We start from the raw sequence: 25,008 nt of genomic DNA, 5'->3' as shown, positions 1-25,008 counted from the left end.
CAAGGATTAATGAGTGTCCAGGCATAGAAAAAAAAAGTTAACATTCAAATTAGCAATGATTTTAAAGACGAGCAGTTCACAAATGACCAGTGAAGATGCCGATGGCAAATTCATTGCTACTAGGGTGACCTGTGCAGACTCTCTCATAGGAGAGATGGAACTTGGTGGTACAGGCTGTCTACGTAAATAACATCAGTCCTGCAAACGAGAAGGATCCGTGTCCTATAAATTATTCAGAAATTAACTCAGCTTCCCCTAAAAATAAATTGGCTTTTTTTCATCCCTGTGTCTGCTAGGAGGCTGTTTCATAGTCTTGCTCCTTTGCCAGCTACAACTTCATATTTCTAAATTGCATTTATTCATGGGCAGTTATACGTGGTTGTTCTTGTGCCAATGTTGTACTTTCTTGTACCTCACTCTCCTTCTTCCTTCCTGATGTTTTTCTTTTCAGTGTATTTATAGATAGAGAGGGGATCTGATTGCTCTGTGTTTTGCTGAGTTGTGTGCCAAGTTCCTTTAGTTCTTTTTTTTTTTGAAATCAGCTTGCTGTTTCCTCATCTTCCCTTCACAGGACCTGTTCCACATTATCCGACAATTTTCCATGGTCTCCCTACTTTACTGAAGTCTAAATAAGCTTTTCTGCACTGTTCTTGTTTAAAAACATAAAACAACCAACCAACCAAACAAACAAAAACACCCAACACAGTAACAACAACAAAAAGCGCTCACACACAAAAAGCAACAGCAGCTATTTACTCAAAGAGAGGTACCACCTAACCTAACTCTAATGAGCCAGACACAGCCTGTGGATTGGATATTGGATTAGATTATTAGATTGGATGTTAGGAAAAGGTTCTTCACTAAGAGTGGTCGGGCACTGGAACAGGCTCCCCAGGGAAACGGTCATGGCACCGAGCCTGCTGGAGCCATGAGTTGGACTAGATAGTCCTTGTGGGTCCCTTCCAACTCAGGATATTCCATAATTTTGTGATTGCATTTGTAGCAAAACAATAATTTTATTGCAATTTCTTATTTATTTCTTAATTATTCTTTCTTTCAAAATCTACAGTAAAGCCTTGTGCATTTGTAAGATGTCACTCAAAAACCCATAGTGGTGTCCATTTAAACGCCTTTGAAAAATGACTTTCTTCTGTACATCACCAGTCCTACAGTACCTTTCTTGATTTCTTGGGTTTGTTGTAAATCTTTATGATCAATTTTCCAGATCATGTGACACTTCTGCCAGGGTTTTCATGCTTTCTCCTCACTAAGCACGCTGATCTCTTTGATTTTGGCATCTTGGTTGTGATTTTTTCCAAAGCTTTGTACTCTTCTTTAGCCTTCTTATCTGTGTTCTTCATGAAAAGTAAGCAGGAGAGCAAAATATTTTGTTATTTTGGTGGATAAAATCTTATTTATTGTTAGTGTCAGCGCTGTATCACTATTGGGCAACCCTTCCCTTTGCTTGCTCATATGTGGTGGAGAACACCCTGAAGCTATATTAGCGGCTTTTGCAATGCTTACCTCAGCCTGATTTTCCAGTGTTAGGCATAAATTTGACTTTAGATCTAGTTCCCATTCTTTGCATTTTTTTGTGTTCACTCCATTTTGGAGATATTTAATCAGCTGGGTTGAGCTGAAGTACTTCTCTGTAGGAATTCTTCCCAAGCCTGCAATGTAGATAGCAGTTACTTTTACATAAAGAGTCTGTTCAATTGCCTCTATGCTCAGCTCAGACCACCCTCAAGGCTCTGCTGCTCCAGTGTCCAGATAGCAAATAATCCGCTCAAATGAGAAGAGGTCATGAAGACTCTGAAGAGAGCTCACATCTCTAAATTGACCCCTCTCTTTCTTGGGTGGATTGGAAGAGACTGGTGAGGGTGACCAGCCTTTGAAGCCACTTCCTGATAAAGGTAGGTAGAGTCAGCTGTAGATGTTTAGGTTCATCCTGAGGAGAAACAGGAACACTTCATGCTCAGCTGTACCTGTTGCTTCAGCATGATTTATCTATCCCATTTGTAGTTCATGCAGTACCCCAGTGTAACAGAAGGAGTGGTATTAGCTAGTGTCAAAGCTGTTTTCCATCCACCATCCTGTTAGCAAGGACTGGGAACAGTATTCACTCATGTAACAGTGTGGATGTTTGCAGAGGTACTGACAGAAAGAGTATTTTATTATTTGCTCTCATTAGTGGAGGTCTGTTTTATGTCTTGTTCCCACTAATACTTTTACAGCACAATCAAGAGAGGAGTAGGGCAGCGGCGTGGGGAAGTGGAGCTATTTATCTGTGTTTGCTGCTGAAAAAAATGTATGGGACGCCATACTTACAACGGACCGTATTTTGATCAGGGAAATGCTCTTCAGTAATGAACAAGCTATTTTGAAGTAATCATACAACTTCACAGTATGGGAACAGGAACCTTAATTTTTATGTTTTTGCTTAGTTGTAAAGTCAGTATTTGATAATTTCTCCCTACTTGCAAATAGAGGAAGATCTGGGAAAGAATGGGCAATATTCGTCTGTTTTATGATTTAAATACTGATTTGGGGATTAAAATTAGAAATGCAGATAATGGGTTTAATTTAGTTTCCTGTAGGATGTTTACTTTAACCGCACAACAAGAGGTCTGGTGAAACTCAAATGAGGATGTCTTTGCCCCTTTCTGGTCACCTAAGTTGAAGCTACTCTTTGCTCTTATTATGTTTGTAGTATTTATAATCTCCTTCAGAGCTATTGTTAACATTTTGCCTGAAAACTTTCATTGAAAAATGACTTGTTCTCAAAAATTTTCAGGGAAACTATTCTATTTTAAAGCAATGAATTGATAAAATCTGAGCATTTCTATTTCATTTTTAATTTATTCTTTTGTTTTGAGCCCTTGATCCTTTCACTGCCCTATCTGTTGAATTCCGTGAATATCAGTGGGATGTTGGGGACTTAATTCACCATCGTTCTCTGCATTAATCTACTGGATCAACAGTGACACTACCTTATGGTGCAAGACATTGCAACACAAACATAACGCAAAGAGCTTGGAACACAAGACAGATTCACAAATCTCCTCTGTATTCTGGGTATAGAACCATTCTCTAAAGCCTTTCTTTAGGATGAGTGTATCAAATTCCATGATGGAATTCCTTCTTTTCCAGTATGGAATTCATACCGGAAAATGGCATTTATCTGACATGTGCCACCTTCTGGACTCATCTCACAGAGGCCACCCCTGCAGTGCCCTGCTAACAAATCTTTGCCGTATAAACCCAATACACACATGTAAAATCTAAGGGGAAATGATAGTCATATTCCTTAGTATTGCAGACCTCACCAATCTCTAGATTCTCTTCACTTCTGGACCTGTAAACTAATTTTAACCTTTATCATAGAGTGCCTTAGGTTTCTATCATTTTTCGGTGCAGTTTTTGTTTTGAACAGTTAAACACGCTGGGTACAGGGAAGTAGGTATATTTATGACTTCAATCAAATGGTTTTGCCAGAATAAAGGGGATGAACAGGGAAAGGTTAAAATAAGATAAAGAGCTAGCTATTTTATGCCATTGCACCTAGCCCACTTTGAAAAAAAACAACAGTAAATTTAATATTTAGGTATCTTCATGTATTTTTGATGTCCAAGGCTGTGTTACAGTTAGCAGTTCTAGTCTGGGCCAAGTGAAGCCATTTTCCTGATGAAAATGTCTAGGGCTGTTTGAGATGCTCACAAGGCACTGGGCAGTGTCTGAGGACAAAGGAGCAGCTTAGAGGGGCTGTGGTGGGCTGAGCACAACCCCCATCCCATCCCCTGAACTGCTCGAGGATATGGAGAGGAGTTAGGAGTGATGGAGTGATGTTGAACTTGGGAAAAGGGACACGGAGTGGGGGGGAGGCGTTTCTTACTACTTAAATTAGCAAGAAATTATACTCATTTTCCCCAAGGTGAGTCCATTTTGCCAGTGATTGTAAGTGGTAAATGACCTACCTGTCTTTATCTTGACCCACAAGATTTTTCATCATATTTTCTCCTGCTGTTCTGTTGAGGAGGGTGGGTAAAAGAGCAGCTAGGTGGAAATTTGGCTCTTAGCCAAGGCTAACCTATCACGATCTTAAGAGGCAAATATCTAAGAGAGTTACCAGGCAGTTTTGGACGTGATTCTTAGGAATAAATCTAGTGGAAGGGACATGGAGCAAAACATCATTAATATGTACATACTGAGTAGTGTCCTATTACCCTGCCTTGGCAATGCACTAATACCACGTTGCTGTAATTTCGAAATGTTTAGACTGTGTGTATAGCCCAAGGAGGGTATTTTTGTCAGTTAAATATTTGTATTGCATATAATTGTAATGAAAATACAAAGGGTCTTAAGGCATAATTCTGGTACTCACTCTTGAAGAAATCAGCACCAATAACATTAAGTCAAAACTCTTAATCATTGTACAAGAACAGTGTAAGGGAGAGAAGGATCAAGCAGTTAATGTTTGGTTGTATTTTAACTAGATATTGTGTGTTCAGAGTCTGAGCTTCTTTTGTTTTCTTTTCTGAAACCTAAAATATAAATGGAGAGGTTTTATTTCCAAGTTCTTGCCTGAAACAGAAGACCAAAAAGGATACCAAAAAGTGCTAGGGGATGTGCTGGGACTATATCCAGGTGGCAGGGATCTGCAAGTTGGAGCAGGTAGGGTAAGGTGAGCTTTCAGCAGTGAGGGACCGTAAGAGAATTCTCACCAAGACATTTTTTTTTCTCTCCCCATCAGACCCCTTCCATCAGCTTTTAATCTAGCAGAGACAGATCTAGATTATTCACTATTACATCCCTAGTAAAGATTACATTGCTGAGCGTGACCTGTATGAGCTGTTGTTTATTCAGCAGTTCTCAGAAGACTGGATTTTCTAACAGTTCATTTCCACGTAGTGTTATACTCTTCTGGAGAAACAATTCTGCCAGCTGTCATAAAGTCTTCAGGTGCTGGGTAGACCTTTACATTTCTAATTTAGATTTTATTTTTGTATTTAGAGGATGAAAACAAATCAGGCTGAAAATGTCTCCACACACTTGTAAGACAACCCTGATGTGAGGCATTTATAAATGAATAAACCAAACATAGGGTAGGAGGGAAAATGCAAAGAAAGGGGAACTGACACCAGCATGGTGTTGCGGCAGCTCAGTGGGAGAGCTGTGAACTGTCAGAGCTGTCCTGTGCTACAGCGAAGTGGCTTAGGAGCTGTAATACCTACTGGTGTGCATCGCCTGTTATTCCTTGCTTATGAAAGTGCCAATAAGGGAAGACTAGGATAAGTTTATTTCTCCGTTTGGACTGAGTTCATATTTGCAAACTTTGTAAAGTACCTTGCACTGTGTGTAATAAACTGGTGAAACTACTGAAGTTTTCTTAAGTTTTCTATTTTTTTTTTTTTTTGGTCATCCTTCACCTAACGTATGCATCACCTATAGGATAGCAAATAACTAGAAAGTAACTGCTTGAGGTATGATTGAAGCTAATGACAACATTTTAAAGATATGATATGCTCAACGTGGAACACAAGAATGATAATCCCTATGTATAAAATGAGTTTTCCTGGATATGCGATTAGCACATTTGTTTTCTTTCCACAGAAGTTCCCAATTCCTTTATTTTGCATTAAATTTTTGTCACTGATTTCCCTGCATTTTTCCATATGTTTTTTTTTCCACTTTTCTTTTTTTTTTTTTTTTTTTTACCCTGTGAGAAGCCAAGCTCATTTCACAGCCTTTCCTTATAATTTATACATTTGGTCTCTGTTCATTCAGACTGCTTTAAAATAGGATGGGGATGATAACGTCAGTATAAATTATAACTTCAGTTAAAAACTACAAAGCAGAGAAAAGGGCTCAGTATTTCTGACCTAGTCTGTTCTGGGCCTTTCTGTTTGTGTGTAGATGCCCATGATATGTTCTCAAAGATTTTTTAGACGGATGAAGCAGTCACCTGTGTAACAGCATGACGTTTTTAATTCTGTCTCCCCAGGTATTACCAGATAAGAGCTGGGCTGAAAATCCCATCCAGGATTCCTCACAGGCTCTTTGCTACAATTGCAGGACAGACAGGTAAGAAGGTTCCTGAGGGGTGGGACATGGCTGGAGATGGGGCAGGGTGCGTGAGGGGAACAGGTGAAGTATGGCCATTAATTTCAAAATCTGATGTTGGATTTGGATCCAATCTTGGATTTCCTTACTGATCTCTGACTGTTCAGGTTTCTGTTCTTGTGTGGGATGTTAGTGAGTTGGGCTTGAGTTTTAGTGCATGTGTGTGTTTTCATGCTCAGCTCTGGGGGTGTGCAAGGGGGCTTATTTCAGACTGGGCCATGCTTAGGTGAGTGAGGAGGCAGCTGGACAGCAGTCACAGAATGGTCTGTTTTGGAAGGGACCTTTAAAGGTCATCCAGTTTCACCCCCTCTGCCATGGGCAGGGACACCTCCCACCAGACCAGGCTGCCCAAAGCCCCATCCAGCCTGGCCTTGAGCACCTCCAGGGATGGGGCATCCACAGCTTCTCTGGGCAGCCTGTGCCAGGGCCTCACAACCTTCTGAGTAAAGACTTCATTCTGAATATCTAATCTAAATCTACCCTCTTTTAGTTTAAAGCCATTCCCCCTTGCCCTATCACTACACCCCCTGACAAAGAGTCCCTGCCCAGCTTTCATGTAGGCCTCATGTAGGTACTGGAAGGCCACAATGAGGTCTCCCTGGAGCCTTCTCTTCTCCGGGCTGAACAACCCCAACTCCCTCAGCCTGTCTTTGTAGGAGAGGTGCTCCAGCCCCTTTATCATCTTTGTGGCCCTTCTCTGGACTCATTCCAATACTTCGGTGTCCTTCTTGTGCTGCAGGTCCCAGAGCTGAACACAGTCCTCCAGCTGGGGTCTCACAAGGGCAGTGCAGAGCAGTCCTTGCTGCTATGTGAAAAGAGCAGAGAAGGAAAGTGATAAGGTGGACAGGATTGGTCCAGGAGACCTTGATTGCACAGATCCACTGTGCAGTCAAGATGTTACTTAGACATAAGACTTTTTTTTCTGGACTTTCAAAGCTGGAGGAGCGTTATGAATTGGGGCTGGAACTGAAAGAAGGACAAAACAAAATTACACATTGAGGAAAAGCCATGCATATAAAGACAATTCTTCACTTCCTGCTGTAAAAGTGTACATAACAGTGGGGTGCTGTCTTGGGGCCCTACAGAGGTAGGAGCTTCTGAGTTAGTGAACACTACTGAGTGTTGACAGAAACCATACCAAATCCACAGCCAGGTTCACGCTGGAGGAAACTGGTACAGACTTGTGTTCTGGTTTTGGCTAGGATAGAGTTAATTTTCCTCCTAGTAGCTGATATGATGCTGTGTTCTGGATGTAGGATGGGAATAATGCTGATAACACACCAGTGTTTCAGTTGTTTCAGAGCAGTGCTCACCCAGAGCCAAGGACTTTCCAGCTCCTCGTGCTGCCCTACCAGCGAGGGGCTTGGGTGTGCAGCAGGAGCTGGGAGGGAACAGGACCAGGACAGCTGGCCCAGATGGACCAAAGAGATGTCCCATACCATGTGGTATCATGCTGAAATATTACTAGGAGGTGGCTGGCTGGGGTGGAGGTCCGCTGCTCAGGGATGGGATGGACGTTGGTCAGCAGGTGACCAATTATCTCAATCCATGAGCTTTTACTTTTTTCTGTCCCAATTCTCTCCCCCTTCCCACTGGGAGATGGAGGAGTGAGTGAATGGCTGTGTGGTGCTGAGCTGCCTGCCGGGTTAAACTGGGATGCACTGTCCTTAGTATAAGGATACCCACTGGTAAAGCAATGTCATACCGTAGGATTGTTGTAGCACTTTCTCAGTTAGATATTCTTCAGGTGTATCTTCATAATTTTGACATTTCTGGACACACATCACAGTTAGGCACACCAATTAATTCATTGCGCCATTGTCATTATCAGCATAGATCCTTTAAGTACTTGTAGAATTTAAACTGCCCTTTTCCTCTTGAGTTTTTATGTCAGAAAAGCAATAGAAATTCATGCCACCTTATCTGCAAGCACTCTCTTACGTGTGGCTTTCCTTGCTCACAATGGAAGTTGGTTTACTATTCTAAATGATTTCTGGATGAAAATTTTTTAATGTTAATGACAGCTTGTAGAGAATAAGCAATGGAGTCCTTTTCACTCAATACTGTGCAGAGAGGATGAAAAAATGTGAGTGCAAGATTAATGAGTTCTTGAACTTGAATATTACATTTTGATTTTTTTCATTTTTACATTTGAAATGTTCAAATTTAACATTGTTTCATAGATTAAATGTTTGCTTTTTTCAGTTTGAAAGTCTGGCTCAATTAACCAAGATTAAATTATACATTAAAATACAAAATAATTCTACAAATTACATTTGTATAAAATACAAATAAGTATACAAAAACACACACACACAAAAAAAGTCTGAATAAAAATTTCCAAACTTGAAGTCTGAGTAAAGAAATTGATTCTACAGAAAGAAAAAAGTCCATTTCTGGTTTGGCATACACTGTAGTGTGAAAAATGCCCAAGGAAGGAAGAAAAATATTTTTCATCCTGTTCCAATGTAAATTACCCTTGGCATATACAGAATCATATATAAAATAATTATTATTATATTAACTTTTGTGGGATTTACAAGAAAAGTGTGGAAACTGACAGCATTAGCAATGTTTAGTTTGCTTTCTGCTAGTTTTTTTCATCTGCAGAAGCAGAAGAGGAATAGTTTCAAAGAATTCGTTGGAGGGGAAGGCGCTCAGGCTTGACTTGACTCAAGCTGTTTGAACTTAAATATGCCATGTAGCATGCATATGTATATGTAAAAATATATAACCATAAAAATATATACAATTACTTAATACCCCTAGCCATTATTAGTGTGGTGGGTTTCCTTAAAAACAGGAGGAGACTGGTGGCTGGTGACTTCCTCCACTGTAAAAGGTGAGAAGGAACAAGGCTGTTTGTGTACAGTCTTCAGTTTCTCTCTGCAGGTTTTGAGACCCCATGAGATTTAGTTTCCTGTCTCTGAATAGACATCATGACTGATGAAGCCTGCTTTTGGCTTATGAAGAGCAAACTATGCTCACCGCTTTTTCTTGTGCAGCTCATAACGTCACATACTTATCAGTCTCAGCATCAGTTCTGCAGGGCTGAGCTAATGCAGACATATCTTAAAGCCAAACTATAGAAGCGCTTTTCTGACTGGATTTATCTATCTATCTATCTATCTATCTATCTATCTATCTATCTATCTATCTATCTATCTATCTAATCTATCTGTCTGTCTATCTATCTATCTATCTATCTATCTATCTATCTATTTATTGTGCCTCTTTTCAGCAGCATGGCTTATTAAAGTATGTTATGGTGACGTCCACCGGCAGGATACATTAGGCTGAATATGCATGACTCAAGCACAGTCAAAGGAGCTGGGAAAGTGAATGTACCGTCTCATACTAGCACATTGGTACAATTAGCTCCTTGGCTGAATTGTTTTATGATCCACTATGTGTCTTCCATAAGTTTTTAGGCTATCGTATAAATTTGGAGACAAGGATTCATAAAAGTTATGAATACACAGTCCTTCAGTGGTTTCCAGGCTATAGATACAAGATGAAAGGTTGCAGGAGCTTATCTTTAAATCATATCTTTAAAGCATTTTTATTTAAAAGTTTGCCGGTAAGCATACAAGGTGAAAATACTGGGAGAAATAACAATGGTCAGAAGCAGTTAGGATTAGCTGTTGTATCTTGATTTCCTGGACCACCTGAGTGGAGAACAGTGGAGCCCAGACCTGTACAGGTGAAGATTACTTAAGGAAAGTGGTATATTTGGGGTAAATTTTAGGAGTATTATCGCCTAGGAAGACACACAAGGTTGAATTACATTTTTGAAGGTGCCAGTGCAGCTAAATCTCAGTAAAAGTATAGTTTTGAATTTCCTCTGCAGTGTTTTGCAATAGAATACAAACCACCTGGATGTATTATTTTTTGGACAGAAAATTATTCCTTATTAGTGAAAGCTCCAGTCAGGTTTTGCTATATGCTGTTTTTAGACTCACTGTGCCTCATTCTCATGCACCACAACCATGGAGACCTGCTTGCCTGTTTACATTACAGACCAGGGAAAAAATTTGGTGAATATTGAGAAAAAAAAATTGCATGGCTTATAACTAAAGAAATTACTTAGGACTTTGATTTGTGCCCAGATTTCCTTTGTTTCTCCCCTCCAGAAGTACCACATTACAAATTTTCAAAACTTTCCAAACAGACAAATATTTTTGACAACTTGTTCTGAAAATCTAATGACGAGTAATACAAAGTATTTAAGAAAAAATAGTACCTGCTAGTCTAATCTTTATTAGATTGTAGCAGTGTTGTACTTAATTTTACTGAGTTACATTGGGTTATTTGCTGATAGTGCAGAAAGCCAAAGAGAGTCAAGGAATATGCGTTTCTTTTTCAGCTATCTCATATAATGCATGGGAGGCGAGATGCAGTATTTGCCATTACACATTAGCTCTTTTAATTGGTGTTGTAGAGATGTTTCATGTACGCATAGTTTGATGATTTCTCATAAAATGGAATACCTTACATTGGGTGTCAAGAAAAAATTAGCCTGATTTAAATTGTGATGTGCAAAAAGGAGAGTATATCAGAAAATGAAGAAAATTGCTGCAACCCATGCTTTCATTTTGCTAGACTGGTTCCTGATCACCCACACTGAATGCCTACAAGACAATTTTGCCCTTTCCTATAAATTAAATGTTCATTCTGGGACTACCTCAGACCTAAAACCTAATCTGAAGGGTTAATTATAATTCTAATATGCTCCTTGACTAACTGTTTGTGTCTGTTTTTAATAGACAATTAGTGATCCTAATCTTTTTAATACTCTTTGGATGTCTCAAAAAAAAGTTTCTACTGAAGGAATTCTACCTTGATTTTTAAAGAAAAAATCTTTTCTTGTAAACTGCTTCTTAATGCAGTCATAACAAGCATTTGCAGTTAGTTGCTCATTAGAGCAAGAAGAAACAGCACCATGACTTGTGGAATAGTATGAAATTGCAGTCATTAGTTTCAATAACTTTTTGAAAGGTAATTTTTGCCTCCATTAAGTGAAGATAAGCTTACTGCTTTTGAAGCATGAGAAAAGGGGGGAGACATTCATATTTTAGCCAATACATGGTTTTGTTTTCGAGGCTTGTTAAAGTAATCTGAAAATAAAAATGTATTTTATATGTAAAATAAAACATATCTGACAGATACAAATTTTTACCTAGAGGAGACCTTGTTGTGAGAGGAATGACTTTGTGATGATTTATTTTAGAAACCCTTATTACCAGTGAGACCATAAAAGACAGTCAGAAATTTTATGAATTGGTATACCAATGATCAAACAATTCAGTGATACTCCACAATATGGGAATAGAGTTAATCCGAACATGGAAAAAAGATGAAGAGGAATAAACCAAAGTGAAAAATCCAGAACTGGGAAGGGCTTGTAAGCACCAATGCATGCCATGGGGCTCTCTCCCTGGGCAGTGAGTCCGAGACAACAAAATTTCATCATCAGTGGCAACTTGAAGGTCTGGTAGGAACAGAAATATTGTTCAGATGCAGAGAGAGCCCCCACACCATGTTTGCTGCTTAAGGCCAACAATGTCCTTCAGTTTTATTGTTAAATGATCCATGGGGGTTTTCAGACCTACTGCTCTGGAGGCAGGACCTTCAGAGGTCCTTACGTGTTTACTTACATGTCTCTGATTTCCCCACACAGTGATCCTTGCTGCTTTCAGTCTAATGTACAGTTCGACTGTGCAAGTTCTTCAACATCCACAAATGCCCTAAATGCTGAATAGTCATTTTCACTAATTCAGTAGAGAGTTGCATCCAGACAACTGTTTCCTCCTGCTGTGCACTGAAGAAAAAAATGTCCTTTTGATGTCTTATTGTGATGTCCTTTGCTTTATTTGGGGGATTTTCTCATCTGAATTAGTATTTCAAATAAATATGTGGAATGTCAGCTACACAGTTAGGTGACGCAGCAAAGAAATATTTGTTCACCTAAGTTTCTGAAGCTCAGAGTCATTTTCAGAAGTGAATCCTGTAACTGAACAGGGCTCTTAAGGAACTGACAATGAGTTTGAAAACAACAATGAAACAATACAAAACAACAACAACAAAGAACAACATAGATTTTGTTTGTGTATTTAAGAAAGCAACAACAAACTTTGCATTGATGCAAAGTGCTACCTATCTTCTCACATTTCAACAAGTCTGAGAAATGAACCTTGGTTTATAGAGCAATACAGTCATAAGAAACTGCATTTATATTAGGATCTTTCATAAAAGGAAATTAATAGGGTATCTTCTTTTTATCCTCACTGAATCTATGTATTGGCAGGGAGGCAGTTTTATGTAATGCTTTCCATGAGGCTAATTGGAAGTGTCAAAAGGTAAGGTTAAGATAAAAGATTCATCTTAGAAATATGCAGCTTTAATCAAAAGTCACATTGAGGGAGAAAACTTTCTGAACTTTTTGATCAAGCAATTTAAAAATAATGGTGTCTCCTTTAGAAATGATTTAATCTAAATATAACATCTGCATTTATTCTAAATATAAATATGCTAAATATATTATTTTAAAACTATAAGAAGTCTCTTCAAACATTTAAATAGGAAAATGATGATGCGTTGGAAAGGTTTCTGCCTGAAAAATGTTGTCTCGGCACTTTCAAATATAGCTTATTTTAGCTTAATTATAAAAACTGAGGGTCTGCATGTATTCCTCTGCTTAAGAAGATTTATTTTCAAGCTTCAGCAGTAGAGTTCTCAAACCTAAAATGTAGATGTACTTAGTACATGCAGATGAAAGTGGCAGGTTCAGTGGCAGGTTCAGTGGCAGGTTCATTCCAGGGATATGTGGATTTTTGGCAGTTTTTACGTATGGGCTTGTAAAATGATATAGAAGTTTGTCTTCAGAGCCTGAATTTTCAGAAATGGTAGTTTTTTGGATTGATTCCATCTTTTTATTTTATTTTATTTTATTTTATTTTATTTTATTTTATTTTATTTTATTTATTTTATTTTATTTTATTTTATTTTATTTTATTTTATTTTATTTTATTTTATTTTATTTATTATTTTATTTTATTTTATTTTATTTTATTTTATTTATTATATTATTTTATTTTATTTTATTTTATTTTATTTTATTTTATTATTTTATTTTATTTTATTTTATTTTATTTTATTTTATTTTATTTTATTTTATTTTATTTTATTTTATTTTATTTTATTTTATTTTTTATTTTTTCCCCAACCTGAAACACTACAGTTTCTGTAGGAAAGTACTTCTGAAACTAGGATGTCAAAATGTGCTAACTAAATAGCCCCATCACAGCTGAAAATCTGCAGTAAGATCCAATATTTCCTGTTCACCAATTGCCAAGAAGGAGAAATAATATTAAAAAATGGATAACTTGTGACAAATCATGACAATCTTAACAACCCTCTTTTACAAACTATCACATAAATTTTTTATATAAATCACAGGAAAAAAAAAATCATAAAATGTAGCTGGAATCCTATGTGGGAAACAAGCTTGTTTTACCAGCAAAACTCCTTCAAATCTGTCATCAGAGCCAAAAACCGAATGGGTTTGGCTTCACAGTTCCTGGGAGCTATAAATTCCTGTAAGCTTCAAGTACCTGAAAGCAGAGTTATTGCTAGTATTAAGTAAAGGGTATATTGTCTTTCTGGAGAAATAATAGATAGAACAGAAAGTTTGTCCTTCATCTCTTGATTTCATTTTGAATGTGGGACACTATCATGTTAAACTGACAGCTGTAATAACCTCATATTCCCTCTAGATAAGACGTATCCAAGGGAATACAATGTACTGAACAGAGGGCTACAGAAATACTAGAAACTTCTGCAGAAGATGCCACCGGGCTGGATTTATGTTAGTTAAGAAATGGGCAGATGTCACGACTGAGTTGTTTTTCACTAGTTCAACTTACAGATAAAAGGGAGTAGACACCTTTGGGAAAGGCTATCAATCACCAGTTAAGGGAGGATCTTGCATATGTCCAAGGGGCTGAAGAGTGAGGGGTTACGTGAAGGAGCTGCGTCTGCAGCCATGTGTGTGTTAGAGGGGCTATGTTACCCTAGTAATGAGCTGGGCAATCATGAGACTGTCACCTCAGTCTCTCATATGTTTTAAATTCAGATTTAGCAGGTAATTCCAGATTGAAGGTTTTTCTACCCAATGAGCAATGAGTTACCCAATAAATCTCAGACTTCACCAGGCATCTGAGCCTCCAGATTTTAGGGTCTGAATTAGTAGGGATTAAATGGGACTAGTAGGAACACTTTCAGGAAGATGTGATTGTATTTTTGCATGGGGACCACAAGCACTTGTAAACCTTTCTTTAAAAACATTTTTGGATGGTGGAATATGTCTCACTGTTCTGCTCAGCAAATCATTACAGATGTGCTGCAGGGAGCAATGGCTTCTTGGGAGTATCAGGATGTCCCAGTGATTATAGGACACAGTGGATCGTCAGAGTTAGGATTTGAGGGATAAAGTATTAGACTTGTGTTCTGGAGCAACTGGATGGAGCCCGTTTGTGGCACTACAGTTGGCAAGCCTCGTCTCACCTCTCTGCCTCATCTACTGAACAGAAGTGGTAGTGTTGACCTCTGTAAAATATCTTTAGATCTACAGATGATAGGTTTTATATAAGAAGTGGATATTCATTAGTTGAAACATATGTATATACTCAGCATTTACAGATAATAGTGGTTGTTCCCGTGAGGCTATCTTGCACGATTTATGAATAAGCCTCTGAAGAAACCTTACTTTACCAAGTTTTCTATACTTTCACGAAATACTTATTTTATAATGATGTGCTAGGTTGTATTTTAAGGGCAGGCAATAAATCATCTGTAACTTGAGTTATGGCTGTGAGATGGAGGCGGCCCTGGGAACCTGTGACTAAGGGTAAGAATCATCTTATCTAACTGCTGATATCTATGCTGTGAGCATCTCCACCTAAGCTAATCAGCCAGGCTCCCTTTATAGTCAAAGAAGAGAAATAAGTAATTTGAGGGACTGATTTAACATATCTATTTTAAGATGAGTTGAATCACACCTATGTCTTTCCATTTACTATAAAAGAAGTCGAGGAACTTCTGCAGAGAGAGACATATCCATTGTGTTTGTACAAGCCTTGGCACAAAAGGGCTGTGATTGCACTATGTGCCTGCACGTATATATGCAAATTAAGAAGTAATAATAAAAATCAGCAAAGGTGAGTCAGGCAACAGAGGGAGCAAATGGTGCCCATGTCTATCCCAGCAAATAATCAAAAATGATACTTTGAGTCAGGATTTTGCGTAACACTTCAACATAATGTCTGAAGCTAAAAAAAAAAAAAAAAAAAAAAAGAAAATGATAAGACTCCAATGTGAGATCATCTTTCTTCTACCTTCCTTTTTCTTTTCATTGGACCTTATTGTGGCACCACCAATTAAATAAATAAATAAAAATCTTAACTTGTCTGTATAACTGGTTCCAGTTTGTTCAGCAAGAATTGTCCCTGGGCAATACTGAAATGGCTGCCCTGTGAAAACAATTAAGCACAAAGGCAATGATCTAAAAAATGAATTCATATTTTCCTTCTGCAGTGTCACAGTATTTAATTGAAATTGTGTTAACGGTGGTTTGTTTATTTATATTTTGCAAGATAAAAATAATAATTATATTTTCACCATAAATGTCATAGATGGACAAAAAATATACTGGGAAATAGTAGGCAGGCTTGAATTTAGATGAACCAGGAACTGAATTCAAGGTTCAGCAAAGCATTCTGTGCTATTAACAGTTCTCTAGGACATTGCTCTGTGGTCAGTAGCCCCAAAGCTTAGCATTATGTATTAGATGTGATCATAAATTAGAAAAATGAGAGAATTTTCTGTGCATTCAATTGTACTCATGGGCCTTTCAGACGTATATGCTTAATTTACTGTTCTGGCCAAGGAACTCTGGCTAGTTTAATTTCGCATTGACAACACTGGCAGGGAGTGCTCTGAAAAATCTTGTGGCCTACGGATTGAAACAGGGGACATAGACAGAACAACCTGTGTGTCCTTGGCTCCGTCTTATCTGTAAAATGATGGTGTTACTTCAAAGATATAATTATATATATGACAATAACTTTCTAAGTGTGTAAGATAAACAGGAATCCAGATAGCTAGAAAGCTATACCCTTTAGGGAGTGATTCAAAATGACCTGCTAAATCTTCCATCAGCAGAAAATTTATGTCCCAGGCAAGGTAATGGTGTCATGATGAGAGGCAAATGTTCTGGGAGATTTGTTCATTGCTTCTTTTGGTCCAGAAAGGACCATTTTTATAGCTAGTCTGATACCCTCTGAACCTTAGCCACAGAACCTCAGCAAGTGCTTTGTGCACAAAGCACAGCTCTGGCGTTTGAACTGTGGCATGTCTTTGTAGAAAGATGTCCACGGCCAATTTTTAAGAGAGGATTTTTTTTTTCCACTTGAAAGAATGGGTCGGCCTGCTTTCTCTGAATAACTTCATACTAGAAAGAAGTGGAGCACCCATTGCCTTTTTAGCAGCTGTAATCAGAGAAATTTGATGTCTCCTTCTCTTGTGGTTTTAGTTAGTCTTCACCTTCCCCACGTTCTCCTTATTGCTGAAAGAAGGCAAAAAGATCAGATATAGGCAAGTAGGAAGTGTTGTTACCAGCATGAACAAAGAGCATTGGCTTGAATACAGCTATTCCAATTTTCTTTGTACAGCTACTTTATTTATCCATTAACTGTGAGAAGAAATAAGTCAGTAAATAAATTGGTCCATTTAAGCATAAGCACTTTTCCTGGGCTGAGATTACCCTTTAAGTCCCTAGATTTCATTTTGATGCTTAAATTGCACAGAAGGGATGTGTGCGATGGTATAAAACCCTGCCTGGTGTCAAATCACTTTCTCACTGATGATGTGTGCACTGCCCTTAAAGAAAGGTCTCCTTGTGTAGGAGCTCTCATATCTCTCAATATCCCATCTGTGGCAGGACCTTTGAGACATCCTGTAGGCAGCCTGTCCAGCAGTGCCTAGCAACCTTCTACAGCGATGCTGATGATACACTGACAAGTCCTGGCATTGAACCACACGTCCCAGTGGGAAATCCCCAGTTTTGCTTTAGATTTTGCCAGCATCTGTTTGCATGGAGAGCAAGCCTGGTTTGAACAGCGGCATTGAATCCTCTAATTGCTGCCTACGAGGCCTGATCTTTTTCTCTCCATGAAAAATACTTGAGATGGAGTCCAGGGAAAATACAGCACACTGTGGAAGAAACAGAGGGCTGAGAAAAATGTGACCTGAGTTCTGTATAACATATTGAAGAATAGGAGAATGATTCCAACCTTCTTCTTCCTTCTTTAGACTTGCATTCCCTGCTGGTGTGACACCACAGTCAGAGCCTGCAGGTAATGCTGGAACCCAACACTTCCTTTCCTGTAGATTTCTACGTGCAGAAGTTACTCAAATACACTTCTTGTGTTGGATTTCATACAAAACTTTCACACCGTTCAGGAAGATGAGAAGCAACATGCATCCCGAATGTGGAACAGTTTGCGTTCTTTCCACCTGCCTGAATGGTTAGGAAGCACTTAAAGTGGGATATTAAACCTGATGGCTCAAAGAGCTGCAAGCTATTTGGGAGAAAACAAACAAAGAAATAAAAATGCCACACACACCCCACCTTTTTATTTTGTGTTTTCTTTTCTAATGTAAATTTGGGTCCTCGTCCATGTCCCTTGCCAGCATCACAGTACAAACAACTTCATCCGACATTATATGGAGACCCTGAGTATGACCTGATCTCCTGATCAGTTAAGAGCAGACACCTTTTCTGATGGCTGCTGTAAAATTCTGCATAGCAAAATGCTGGTTTGTGACTTGAAGCTTGAAAACAGTCCTGTTGCTATAAATGGATCCTGCTTGTTTGTCAGATGAGCACCTGCTTAGAGGTTTGCTAGGTTGGGGATCAATCTTAAGAAAACTTCTGATTTCACCTTGATTTTAAATTATAGAGCTGGTGGCATAAAAATAGATGGTGCAATAACGTGCATTCTACAGAAACCAGCAAGGTTCAAAATTACATACTTGGCTTTCACAGACAGGCTGTAAAAGGTCACCTTCTATGGCAGATACTGCGTAGCTTAGTCTTCCCCTTGCATATGTGTGGGTGAAGTTATAGTGCATATAAGTTATATGTGCTACCACAACACCCTTCGCTCACAAGATCAGAAACACCCTGAAATTGCACATTTAAATATGCCTCCGAGGACTGCATGTAAAGAGGGTAGATCAGCAGAGTAGTCAACTTGCTGCATCTTTGTCAGGGGAGAAAGTGATAAAGTTGGTCTGCAGCCAATGGAGGCCATACTTCTACAGTCTAGTACTGCAGACTATAACTTTGAGAGATCTGTTTCACAAAAGTGTTTTATAAATGCTGCGAATGACATTTGAGTAGCAAAGGAAAACATATGAAAAACGGCATATGACTGAGGGATAGCATTGTAGCTTTTTTTTTTTCTTCTTCTTAAAGAGAAGAAAGAAAAGATATTGCACATTATTTCACATTACCTAATAGGCATCAGATATTAGTGTCAAAAGCTGATATAGAAAAAAAAGAATCTAGGCAATAAACACAATCTCCCTTAAGAATAAGAATAAAGCTTTCTCATTATGTTAGTAGAAACACTCGTGAAATTGCATCATTCAGGTTGTTATTTAGATCAAAGAAATTTATTTTAGCATTTGTTGCTTTTATAAAGAAGCTCCTTTGAAAGTACACTGTAGAGGATATCCTTGTGTTACTGATGTTTCTTGTGGTTAAACAAATAAAGAAAATGAAACTATGGCACAAGGGGATAGAAACCAATGTATCAGAATTCAAGACAGTGAGTACCAGAAGCAAAAACTTCAGGACAGAGCTTAACAGAAGCAGAAACCCTTACATGTTTTTTAACAGGGGGCTTTGATGAAGTTATAAATATGCCTGTGTGGCATATGATAACTGGAAAGTTTGAGGACCCAGAAGGATTCACTGGTCCTTAATTCCTATGATTTCCTATGAGCTCTTTTTCCTAGCGATGATCTTGAGCAATCAGCCTGTTTTAGTTTCCCCATATGTGTAATGGGGTTAATTGTATCATAAGGCCATTGTGAAACTTAATTACTTAATATAAAGAGCTTTCATATTCTTGGATATGTGACAGTGTAGGAGAGCAGAAAATTATTTATGGTCTTGAAACTTGTTATGGTTGTTTCACATTTTAGAGAGTAATACAGTGGATCCAAAGAGGGAAATGTTTGACCTACTATTTCTACCACGCACCGTGTAATGAGTTGAAATAATAACAGTAATCTGGGTGTCTGTTAATATAATTAAAACCACTGACACTTTTCTAGGTGGGAGTTTTTTGAATATGGCTCATGTCCTAAATGGAAGTGCGCTTCAACATCATCATAGCTGCTGTATCATGTCCAAAATTAGGAGAATAATTCTGCTTATGAAAATATTTCTCCCCCACCTCTACGCATTAACTTGCCAGAAATAACTAATATGCATTTGGAAAATCTTCAGCAGTGCTTTTACCAGCTTCTGCTTTTCACAATCTAAGTACAGCTGCTGGCTCACGGCCAGAAACAAGGGTTAGTTTGGTGGAAGGTGCTAGCCCTAAGCACTCCAGGGAAGGTGGCACAGTAAGGGGGTTAGGGGTGCCTAGTACCCGTTCTTTTATTATGCGTGAAGGAAAGTATGAAGCTTCTTCCTTTATATGCAGGTCACAAATACTGTCAGTTCACCTGAACTCCAACATAGGAGACTCCTCTCAGTGGCTGGCGCCTTGTGGGTGTTGATGGATGCCTCTACCTCCAGATCCAGGAGGCGAATCATGGGCTGAGCTTAGACCTGAATGCAGAGCTTCCTCAGACCTCAGGCTGCCACTCTGTCCCAGGAGACTGCACGGTTTCCCTTGCTCCGTGACCCTCTGGCCATCAAAGCTCGAGGCTGCAGGGGCTCTGTAGATGCATTATTCATTGGGAATACGAAACAGAGACCAGCTGAGACAAGTGTGCAGTTAAGGGCTGTTCTGAGGGAAGGAGATTTAAGCTGCAAACAGCAAAAAGTGTTTTTCTCCCCAGCTTAGCTGTGTCCCTTGTGCGCAGTGCCTGGGTAGGATAACGTATCCAGCCAGATACTTTCTCAGTGGGAACTTTCTCTTTAATGTCTTCTTCAACTCAGGACTATTCTTAGATGAAATCTTACTGTTTTAAGGCAGTGTTCTTTCACTTTCTGGGAAACATAAGCTAAATGGCTGTCATGTATACAGAGATCCGGGAAGATGCATATTAATGTGTTCAGGAGAAACAGCAAACCAACTGAAAATGTGGGCGAAAAGAACTAATTTAATGTAAACAGCTCAAATACACAGCTTAATGATTTTCAGTATTTGTTTATTAATTACTAGGTCTTGGCACTTCTATGTAGTGCTTTCCTTCTGTGCTAATCAACATGCCTCGTTATTGTGAATTAACTCAAGTCCTCATGAGGTAAAGAGCTTACGCCTGTACCATAAAGCCCCAAACCCTGCTGAAGATCTCTACCCTAGCTTTGACCTGATACACTTCTGTGACCTAGTACATCTTCTTTAAACCACCTTACCTCCTGAGAGCAGTGTCCTTGTGCTAAATGTTTCTTTGTCATCACACTCTATGTTATTCATCCTGCCTCATGCTCTGGTGGAAGTTTGCTGTCTGTTACCTTAGGGGTATTTGCACCAACTGTTGTGCAGTTGTTGGTATCATGTCAAGTTTTTCTCACAGTTTCCACCAAAAAGTCCTCAAAACCCCACAGAGGTGTAGGCAAAAAATGTTATGTTTTGTCTGCAAGGAGCCTGAAAACAGGAGGTCAAATATCTGCGGAAGTAATTGAAAATACTGAGTTAATTTTTTTTTTTTTTTATGTAACTCCTCCTGATTGTCTTCTCTTCCCTCTGAATACTATACAATTTTCCAGCAGTAATGGTGCTCTGGTCAAGGCTAGGCTTAATGAAAGGCCAGCCTAGTGTTGTGCTAAGTGTACTTCCAGTCATGGTAACTAATATGGTCTCATTATTTCCTGGCTTTATCTGTTTATGTCTGTCCATCTGTTGTCTCTCATCTTACACTTCAACTAGAGTTTGTAAGAGTAATATCACTTTGCTCTGGATTTATGTTTAGCACATATGTCTATAGTTTACAGTTGGTAGGGTTCAACTCTCTCTTGCATCGGTGTCTCCAGGTCTTGACTTTGGACTTGAACTTGCAACCTCAGGAGGAGGAAAGGGAGCTTCTCACAAAATCTTAGAAACAATTGCAGACCTGAGTAGTCTTAAAGCTACATTGAGTACCATAAAATGATAATGCAAGCTTTCTGCGTAGGTTACATTGGGAGGGCTTCCTTCATTCCACATACTTAAAGGATGGATTTTAGGTTACAGTGATTTTCTATTAGATGTTTCTTTCTTTCTATGTGTTACCAAAAAAAAAAATCAACTTACATTAGTTGCCTGTTTTTTTCTGTGACTAAAATGGGACATGACAGATCTCACACTAAAATTTTATTCAAGGTGAGTATGTGTAACTGAGTGATGGTACTGGTACGATGTTGATCTGAGGAGTCTTATCAGTAGTCTCTGTTTTAAGAAATAAGTGGAAGTTGGGATTTGTCACCATGGCAAGTATTTTCTTCTGCTCAGAAATACCAAGGTTTAATTTCCCCCCTTTTAAGTAGAGGGAAGTACCATAATAACTCCACTCGACCACTAATAAAGTAGGTATTACATTTGTGGGGGATGAAAAATCTCTTCTTGTACAAATAACACAATAAGGATCTCTGTGGTACTAGCCATAATAATATTTGATTGAAAATACACTCACCAGAGCTCAGAGTCTCAAGATTTAGATTAGAAGAGACTGCAAAAGACCTCTGGCAGGATCCAAGGAATTACCATGTGCTGTCATGTTGGTGTTGCAGGCAGGAAACAGAAGCAGAGTTTTAGACTTCTATAATGAATTTCTCTGGTTTGTGGATTGTAATAGGAAGGCTGTTTATTGTGAATTGGGTTTTAGGTTTTAATGAAACCAAATTAAACTGCAAATTATTGTGTGTTTTGATTTCCAGTAATAGACGTTTCTACAGTATTAGGAAGAGAGGAAGAGGACGGGGAGTCTAGACTGTTGCTGGACTGTGAGATCTGGCTTCAATCTCCTACTCTGCAACAGGCTTCCTCTCCAATGTTAGGCAAGACACTTATCTTCAAAGTCCCTCAAGGGCATGATTTTTTATTGGCTTATATTGAATATTGATGAGACAGGCCCAAGTCAACCTCTGCCTCAGCTTCCGACCTGTACAATGGATATAAGCAACCTCCACAATCAAGATCATGCATGATAACAAAGAAAGTGAAGAACTCATACTGTGAAGATGTGGTGACGGGCATAAAAATGTTCATGTGATAGATTGCCTCCAAGCAATTTCAACAGTGTTGGAGGCTTTCATGTCACATCAGACAGATTTAATTAAGAATGTTGTTCAATTTTACGTTACACTGTGCCTGGTTTTGGTAGCAGTTAGCTGTAAAGAGAAATTCAGTGACCGAGGACAATGAAGTAAACTCTTTGAATGATAAAATCTGGAGGTGGGTTTTCATCCATTCTCCCCCTTGGGGGATAAAGACAAAAATCCTTAAAAAAGTCTTTTTTTTTTTTTTTAATCTTTCCCTAGCCTGAAATGAAAGTTATTTGATGTTGTTCATCTTTTTAACTATGAGCTGAGAGGAGCCAATGGGACAATGGGAGTGATTGGGAACTTCACCTTCATTTACATAATTGCAATGTGGAATGGGAAATTGGCTTATGCAAGGAAGAAACCTGGGACTTATTAGTGATGAGCATCTTCAGAAGAGAGAGTACTCCCTGACATGGTGTTCAGTTGCAGGAGGTGGCTGGTCTTAGGGGATACATTTCGTGTTAGCCAGTCGATTAACAAAAAACACAGGTGAATTGAATTGAATTTAGTGCTTGCATGTGTCTGTGAGGTTGCTTGTTTGGTGATTGCCTACAAAAGCCTAATGACTATATTCATAAAACAAAGTAAGATGGTGAATACAAACTCAGGTAACCATGGGAAGAGGTACTGTTGTTTCATAGTGTGCTCATTATAGGCTGAATACGTGCTTCATAGGCTGATTTGTGGTATAGAATATAATCATGTATAAATAGGATAAAAATCTCTCCCTGTTTAAGCCTTTAGGTCTAAATGCAAATACTGAGGTAGCCAGCCTGTTTCCTGCACAGAATTTTATTGCATTCACTTACACTTATGGTGGTTTTACACTGATGGCTAGCTAAACTCCACCAATTTGCTCCCTCACTCCCACTTGTCAAAGGAACAGGGGGAAAAATATGATGAAAAAGGGGTCAAGGGTTGAGATAATGACAGGGAGATCACTCACCAATTATCATCACGGGCAAAACAGGCTCAACATAGGGAGATTAATATAATTTATTGCCTGTTTCAAGCACACCAGAGCAGTGAGAAATCAAAACCAAACCAAACATAGCCTTTCCATACTCCTTTACCTCCTCCCTCCTACCCCTGAGTGGCACAGGGGCATGGGGATATGGGTTGTGATTAGTCCCTGACGCTTCATCTCGGCTGCTCCCTCACGGTCCCTCTGTGCCCCTGCTCCATGGGGTCCCTCCCACGGGATGCCGTCCTTCCCGAACTGAGCCTGCGGGGGCTGCCCACAGGCAGCAGCTCTTCAGGAACTGCTCCCACACGGCTCCGTCCCACGGGGTCCATCCCCCAGGAGCAAACTGCTCCAGCACGGGTCCCCCACGGGCGGCAGCTCCCCCCAGACCCCCTGCTCCTGCGTGGGCTCCTCTCCACGGGCTGCAGCTCCGGCCCGGGGCCTGCTCCTGCGGGGGCTCTCCATGGGCCGCAGCCTCCTCCAGGCCACATCCACCTGCTCCACCGGGGGCTCCTCCACGGGCTGCAGCGTGGAGATCTGCTCCGTGTGGGACCCGTGGGCTGCAGGGGGACAGCCTGCTCCACCAGGGGCCTCTCCACAGGCCGCAGGGGAACTGCTGCTGCCTGCCTGGAGCACCTCCTGCTGCACTGACCTTAGGATCTGCAGGGCTGCTTCTCACTCCTCGCTCTCTCAGCTGCTGTTTTGCAGCAGCAGTTTGTTGTTGTTGTTGTTTGTTTGTTTGTTTGTTTGTTTTCCCCTTTCTTAAGGGAACAAAAACAAACAAACAAAAAAACCCTCTCCTCTTACTGAGGCCCAGCTAACATGGCTCATGGCTCATCACTGGCCTGCAGCGGGTCCCTTTGGAGCTGTTTGGAGCTGGCTCTGATTTGACATGGGGCAGCTGCTGGGCTCTGCTCACAGAGGCCACCTCTGTAGCACCCCTGCTGTCAAAATCTTGCCATGTAAGCCCATTACAATACTTTTTTGATTCAAGTGACTTGCCCATCACAAGTGGAAGGGTTAGCAGTGTTTTACTGCTGATCTTGTACAAACAAGAAACTATCAAATTTCACATCTCTAAAATAATTCAAGTAGGAATAATGCCTCCGTGAGGATCAGTCACAGGACTTACATATATAAGTCCTCTGACATCCTTATTCTCCTCTGCTCCAAACCTCATACTGAAGGCATCTGTTATTGATATCACTCCCATCTCTGCAAATATAGGCCAAGGGGACCACAACAGTATCCTTAATTTAAAAGATGAGAAGGTGGAGATAAAGAACTGAAAAGTTAAAGGATGGGCAACAGATGTGACTGGATGAGTTAAGCAAAGTGACTTCTCTTTTTCCCCAGATTACAAGGGTCTCCTTGTTGC

The 25,008-nt window shown here is 39.5% G+C and overlaps 1 protein-coding gene across 13 annotated transcripts in view; it reads left to right on the top strand.

Moving 5' to 3' along the window:
- Positions 1-25,008, top strand: part of FAM135B (family with sequence similarity 135 member B) — a 262,573-nt gene that overhangs the window by 145,943 nt on the left and 91,622 nt on the right. For all 13 annotated transcript variants that reach the window (XR_013945897.1, XM_080578503.1, XM_080578510.1 and 10 more), the window contains one exon: positions 6,002-6,081. Coding sequence is in view for 12 of the 13 variants with exons in the window: in XM_080578503.1 (XP_080434629.1) it covers positions 6,002-6,081 (80 nt within the window). In the remaining variant the exon portion in view is untranslated. The remainder of the gene's footprint in view (positions 1-6,001; positions 6,082-25,008) is intronic.

Source organism: Anser brachyrhynchus (genome assembly GCF_964034855.1).
Source record: "Anser brachyrhynchus genome assembly, chromosome: 2".
Taxonomy (NCBI): Eukaryota; Metazoa; Chordata; class Aves; order Anseriformes; family Anatidae; genus Anser; species Anser brachyrhynchus.
The sequence above is the reverse complement of the archived record's forward strand: the minus strand, read 5'-3'. Positions and strand labels throughout refer to the sequence as shown.